This window comes from Lates calcarifer, unplaced genomic scaffold (genome assembly GCF_001640805.2).
Source record: "Lates calcarifer isolate ASB-BC8 unplaced genomic scaffold, TLL_Latcal_v3 _unitig_5907_quiver_3125, whole genome shotgun sequence".
Classification (NCBI taxonomy): domain Eukaryota; kingdom Metazoa; phylum Chordata; class Actinopteri; family Centropomidae; genus Lates; species Lates calcarifer.
Window position 1 is genome coordinate 8,746 of NW_026117792.1, and position 6,882 is coordinate 15,627.

Sequence of the window (6,882 nt, forward strand, 5' to 3'; positions counted from 1 at the left end):
CAGTTTATTTAAAAAATATGTGTTGGTGTTCAAGTCTCCTACTTGTCATCACTTTAAAACTAAAAGTAGCTGGTTCCTAAGTCTATTATTTATGGGATGTTTTTGTAAAAACTGATCATTTTTCTCAAATTGGTGTTTGACTTTGCGTTACACACGTCATACATATCCTGTACCTTGTACTTGTTTCATATAAGTCAAAAAGCACCAAGATAAAACATTTCCATCACAGTTTCCATTAACAGTTTTCAGCTTTTTCTGTGTTTTAGGGAACATTGACCTTCAGTTAATGGCTGCGAGCACTATTACAGACTTAAAAATAAATCTCATTTTTCCTTCCTGAAGCAGCCCCCAAAAATGTTATGGTAATGTCTGTTGACATGACAACTGATCTGAGGCCCTGACATCTCCCCGGGTGCACTAAAGTCTGCTGGCCCTCCTTTAGCACTGCTGCTGAATTTCTTACTTAACAACTACACTGTTGCTTGCCTTGGCTTATAAGTATGCTCATAATGACTACGTCATACACACATAATGCTAAAGGACTGATGCTAAAACAACATAAGGGTTTCCCCACCATTAACCATTATGTGCTTTTGTTAACTTATATTGTCATTTATATTGTCAGGTGAACATTTCAAATTCAATCAGCAACAAGCTCATCCATACAAAGTACGGGGCCAAACATCCTCCTGTTGGTAAAACATGTTGGAAAAAAAACAGTGTCAAACAAATAGTAATAAAAAGCAAAGGCCACAATGCCAGGGTTTTTTTTTTTGTTTTTTTTTTTTTTTTTGAAGAAACTCTGGGATGTAGCATTCCCCAGCACCCTGCTAGCACTTTTCTACAAGGTAAAAACACTGTATGGACACACACTCTTAGAAGCCAATGTGATTAAAAGTTTATATCCCCCCACACAGTTATCTAGTCTATGGTGATCGAAACCTACACAAATTAAAGCTGAGACTTGGCACTTTAATGTAGTATCCAGTATTTTATTTCAAGCTGAATGTGCTGAAACTCAGAGCGCCGAACAACAAACTGTCCACATACTTCAGATGTTAACTGTATACCTGTACTTTACACCTGTGCACCTTTAACTGACATCCATCATTCTGCATAGTGAAGGCTGAACATTCAAGTGAACTAACAATAAGAAAAAAATATTTTGGAATGGAGGGTGACTTTAAAACTGTAACAGCCTATCAACGATCATTATGTGAACAACACACCATGTGTCTTCAGTGTTATGAAAATCAACTTGTATCGACTGAAGTGATTTAAACTTAGTCAATAACAGTAACACTGAGTTTACCTTTGAGGTCCTCTAAAACATAAACATAGATCATAAGCCACAGATATAGAGTATAGAGTACAGTACTATGAACAGACACTGAAGTTACAGGATCTTTTGTAGCTTATGGAGCTTTTCTCTTCACTGATTTGTTGTGTGTTTTTGACAGAAGAAAATTTGTTCACTTCTTGTTACCAATAAAGGATGTTGGTGATTTTGTGCTTGAACTTATCAAATGAAAATGTAGTGTCAACATTTTCTCATAGTGCTTTTACCATTTTACCATTACTTAATGGATGTTCAAAATTAATCAGATGTGAGTTGTAAAATGCCATCACCAGCTTAGTTAGAATCTTGATGAACTATAACTAGAACAGATGATGAGAATGTTCAGTTATCACATCATCACTCTAGAACTCTGACAGAATACTGTACATTCTGGTTGAAGCCTGGATCTACAGAACAAACCTCATTTACCTTCATGACCTTGAACCGAGTACCGTCTCTGTCTTTGGTGAACGAACGTACAACTGTTATAGAACGACGACAACTGATATCGACGACCACTATTTTAACTTCAACTTCTACTTTAACAACTGTGACTGCTGTCTTTGCTGCAACTCAACAACAAATGGACCCACAAAGACACCTGGTAAGATTTTCTCATTTGACCTGGAGAAACTTTTTTTTTCTTCACTGTGCCTCTGATACTTGGCAGATTACATTAGATTAGATTCAACTTTATTCTCATTGCACAGAATACAAGCACTGAGACAACGAGATGTAGTTAAAGATTGAACCAGAAAAACAGTGAAGTGCAGAGTAATGTGCATATGTATAGAGATCTGTAAATAACAGTGGGGGGTGAATATGAATTGTCTAAAAAATGTACAATGTGAACAGTATTAACAGAATAGCAGTTCTAGTGCAGTAGCTCTGTGTTGAGGAGTGTTTCCAGGAGTCCTGTCCTTAGACTAAAGTAGATTCAATTGTATAAATAAGTGTACATGTTGTGTTAAGGTGTGACTGGACTTTTAGCCTTGAACTACATGTATGTTTCTATTTTTCAGGCATTTGGACAAATGCCATTCACTGCTCCCCTTTACGGGCGAGTCGCTGCTCCCCTTTACAGGCAAGTCACTGCTTCCTTTTACAGGGCAGCACAGTTCAACCCTGCTGTAGTACAGCTGCAGCAGACTGTACAGAGCCTAAGAGATGCCCTCTACTCCGCCATCTCTGAGATAAAGGCTGTGAAGGAAGAGAACAAGGCTCTTAAGGAGCAAGTGAGGAAGATGGAGAGGAAGCACAGAGAGGAGCTGAAAGAAAAAGATGAGCTCCTTAACAGAGAAGTCAACAAAAGGAGGGCTCGTACTCAGGCTTATGTCAACTGCCTGGACCTGCTCAATAGACAAGAAAAGGCCCTTAAGAGTGCAGAGCTGAGAGGTAAAGCTCTAGAGTCAAACCTGAGATGGGAGCTGACTCTCAAAGAAGAGAAACATCAGGAGGAGAAGAAATACAAGGAGGAAGTGGAAGAGGAGACCAAGAGGAGTGAGGATGGTTGGAGGAGAATGGAGAGCCACCTCAGAGAGGAGCTCAATCATAAAGATGAGCTCCTTAAAAAAGAAACCAAAAGGTTCGCACTCAGGCTTATGTTGACTGCATGAACCTGCTCAGTCAAAAAGAAAAAGATCTGAAAGAGAGTGAAGAGCAGACACATGACGTCTTAGAGAAGAGTCTAAAACTGGAGCTGGCTCTGAAAGACCAGAGAGAACAGGAGGACAAATACAAAGAGAAGGCGGAGGAGGAGACTAAGAGGGCTGAGGATGAACTGAGGAGGATGGAGAGCCAGTTCACAGAGGAGCTGAAAGAAAAAGATGAGCTCCTAAACAGAGAAATCAACAAAAGGACGGCTCATACTCAGGCTTATGTTGACTGCATGAACCTGCTCAGTCAAAAAGACACGGAGCTGAAGGAGAGCGAGGAGCAGACACGTAAAGCTTTAGAGAAGAGTCTGAGCCTGGAGCTGGCTCTGAAACAACAGAGAGAGCAGGAGGAGAAGAAGAGCCAAGAGAAGATGAAGAACAAAGACAACGAAAAGCTGGAGAAGAACCAAGGAGGTGACAATGGTCATAGGAGGATAGAGAGCCAGCTGAGACAGGAGCTGAAAGAAAAAGATGAGCTCCTGGAAACAGGAATCAAAAAAAGGAAGGCCTGCACTAAGGCGTACCTGGACTGCCTGGTCCTGCTCAGTCAGAAAGAGAAGGAGCTTCAGGAGAGAGAAGAGCAGAGACGAAACGCCTTAGAGAAGAGTCTGAGACTGGAACTGGCTCTAAAACAACAGAGAGAGCAGGAGGAGAACAAGAGCCAAGAAAAGATGGAGAACCAACACGATGAAAAGACGGAGGAGGAGACAGAGAGGAGTGAAGCTAAAGAGATGAACAAGAAAAAAGAGAAACCAAAGAAGAAGAGGGGGAAGAAAAAGAACAGGGGTTAGCCACAACAGAGGATCCCTCCCTCTGAAACCCCACCTCTTTCCCCCCATCTTACCTTACCCACTCCCCTCACCCTCCTTCCCCTTTCCTACCCTCTCTTTCCCTCTTACCCCTTTCTCTTTTACCCCTTTACCCCTCTTTCCCCTCTCTCCCCCACCTCTTTCCCTCTCCCTAAAACAAACCCTTCATGTCTTGTTTGTCATGTGTGTTAAATATATGTTTTCAAATCATTTGTGAGGACTGTGATGTTTCATGTCAACTCTTCAGTTCAGTTCTGTTGAAGTGAATTACTCTACATCTGCCTGTGTACGCCTTTCTGAATATAGATACAGGATTCCTGGCTCTACAGTATTACAGTATATGTGTTGGTGGAACAGATCAGATATGATCATCTTCTCTTTTATATCTTTAAATTTGTTGTTTGTTTTAGATGTCAAGTAGAAAACAGGAGTTAAATCAGTCTTAATGCTCTAAAAGATCACTGGATCTGCACAGTTTACTCAACAACAGAGAATAAAATATTATTTAGATGATCTGATTTAAAAAGCTCTGTCCCTAATGGTAACACACCTGAATCAACTGCGTTCAAAAACAACTTCCACCTCTGGCCATCAATGACCCAAAAGAAATATTCCATAAAATAATACAGCACTGTCCACATGGTTTGGCTGTGGTTTTGGTTTTATACCCCTCAGTTCAAATTTAGGGAATAGCCCTTTAATGGCTAAAGACTGCCAATCACCTTTGTATAAAATTGCTCAAAATATAATGAGTGGGTTAATGTTCGAGGATGGACCTTATGTAATGTCACAGTGTTAACTTTCAGACCAAAACATAAAGATAACTGCTGCTAAGAGGTTGGCAGAGGAAGGAGCAGACTGTGTGAGGCCTATTTGTTAAAACATACTGAATCTTCAAACAAAACTTATTTTATACCTGAACTTACTTGTTATAAATGAGTCACACACAAACACAGACACACACGATGGCATCTCGCTTCATAAACACTCATGTCAGCGTTAAATGTGACACAACAGCATTTGCACTGAAGAAGAAACTTTTCATGCAGTATAAAGCAGCTGTGGACGACAGATACTGTGACAATCACTCAGAATAATTTATAGATAAAAGCAGACTGATTAACTGACGTTCCTGCTTTAAACACAATAAACTTTAACTTTTTAATGATGATTTAGACTCTTCTCCTCTGGTTGGAGAGTGGTTAACACAGTTGATACATCACATAAGTTTTTGTCTTGATATTCTCCTCTGCCATATGTATTCAAAGTCTGTCTGCATCTCCTGCCCCCGTAGGAGACGTACAGACTAGACTATACGTGCTTTGCCTCCTCCATTATAAAATCTCTGCTCAAGTGTTTCAGAGACGTGATTTGCCCAGGAGATAAAAGAGTCACTGAGAAAGATGAATGTATGAGGTGTTCATCACTTCTGCTCATGTCACAAAGCTGTTCCGATTAAATGTGTCGCCGCATGTAAATACCAGACTGTGTTTAATCACATCCCATGTAAACACTTGACCAGAAATCTTCAATCAGAATGATTCAAATCAGAATGAAAAACGTGTGCATATAACTGCTATTTATGACACGACAATCACTGTGGGGGGGTGGGAATCAGCACAAAATCCTGACCCTTCAGAGCAATGCTATAAATACAAGGGTTACACAGACCCAGACCCTCTTCCCTGTGGTACACTTGCTTTTTCCAATTTTCAGGTTAATACCTGAAGTGGAGTAGCACGCCTCAGGCTCAGCCCAGGGAATACTTTGTTTGCCTACAATATGGTGTCGCTAATGATCCAAATTAGAAACAGTCTCACACTTAAAGCGACACCATCATAAAAAAGCTGCTGCTGTTATTTTTGGTCCACCAAAACAGGTCTGTGACTCATTTCAGGTCCTTACTCGTAGTATAAACATGGCCACAGCACAGCCACATGGGATTGATTTCACAGCAGATGATCATCCTGACATAGACAGGGGACTCCTCACAAAGACCTCCCCATCATGCTTAAAGCTACATCTACTTCATGGGACATTACACAGGAGGACAGGAGGGGCGACGTTGGCTCAATTTTAGCTCCAGAATATCCCAGCGTGTTTGTGTTGGAATGTAAACAATGTATTGAGTGCTGGTTATTCAAACAGTTGTCACTGTGTCAACTCAAAAAGGAAACCTGACATAGCTTTCTGCAGCTTTGATAGCAGCAAATACTCACAAGTCACAAAGCAACATTTACTGCATCTGCTAAGAAATCAGTGGAGAAAGTGGAAATCCATCATGATTTAGCATAGTTATAATTCATTATTACATACCTGGTCTTTATCTGATGTTAAACAAGCTCTCAGGGACTCCCATCTCACTGGATCCACTTACACGAAGCCAAATGAGAGTAAATAACAATAAAGATAGCATTAGAGACAGGAATGAGTAAAACACACACATTGTATATAATGGTCAGTTTAGATTCATCCTCTTGTCACATTTTTGAATGAGAGCAAGTGTCTGTGGAAACAGGTGGAGTATTTAACAATGAGATACTGAAAATAAAAGCCCAATAAAAGAATTTCAAAATAAACCTCACTCTCTATAATTGAGTTTTGTGATAGAGCTGTTGAGTATTACTACAACCAACACTGAATGCTCTGTTCTCAAGGACAACTGACTGTTGAGGATGTTGAGTCCAGCTGTGTTTGATCTTTACTGCATTTGAAAAGATGTGATGTTAAAGATCCACAGTCAGGTGAGGAAGGAGGACAGAATTTGGAACTTACAATCATTTTTCAATCACTAGATCCATTCTTCATTAGTTTTTGTTGACTTAAACTACACAAAATTATAAATGAGAAGACATTATTCATGAGCAAAATTGTATTAATATGACAGCTAATAAAAATATTGCTGTGGTTCCACAGAGTTACTGAAAAGCCACATAACTAATGTTAAATAGTGACTGTGAGAAGTGTTTGGGAATCCCTGGGTCTGGCAGTCTAACATAAGGCAGTCCCCAGGCAGCTGTCAGGTTGAGCTAATTACAAGCAACGATCCGCAAACAAGAACATCGTGCTACAGTGCGGT

General features: G+C 40.1%; 1 protein-coding gene across 1 annotated transcript; it reads left to right on the forward strand.

The window, feature by feature from the left end:
- The first annotated feature begins 1,786 nt into the window (after nucleotides 1-1,786).
- LOC108877552 (uncharacterized protein PF3D7_1120000) lies at nucleotides 1,787-2,955 on the forward strand. The gene is made up of 2 exons (XM_018667625.2): nucleotides 1,787-1,943; nucleotides 2,362-2,955. The coding sequence occupies exons 1-2, from the start codon at nucleotides 1,923-1,925 to the stop codon at nucleotides 2,953-2,955; spliced, it is 615 nt and encodes a 204-aa protein (XP_018523141.2). The 5' UTR covers nucleotides 1,787-1,922.
- Nucleotides 2,956-6,882: the final 3,927 nt, after the last annotated feature.

Excerpts from the sequence above, each read along its gene's own strand:
- LOC108877552 (XM_018667625.2), top strand. The coding sequence starts at position 1,923 with ATGGACCCACAAAGACACCTG. Across the intron at positions 1,944-2,361 it reads TGGACCCACAAAGACACCTG|GCATTTGGACAAATGCCATT; the intron begins GTAAGATTTTCT and ends TCTATTTTTCAG.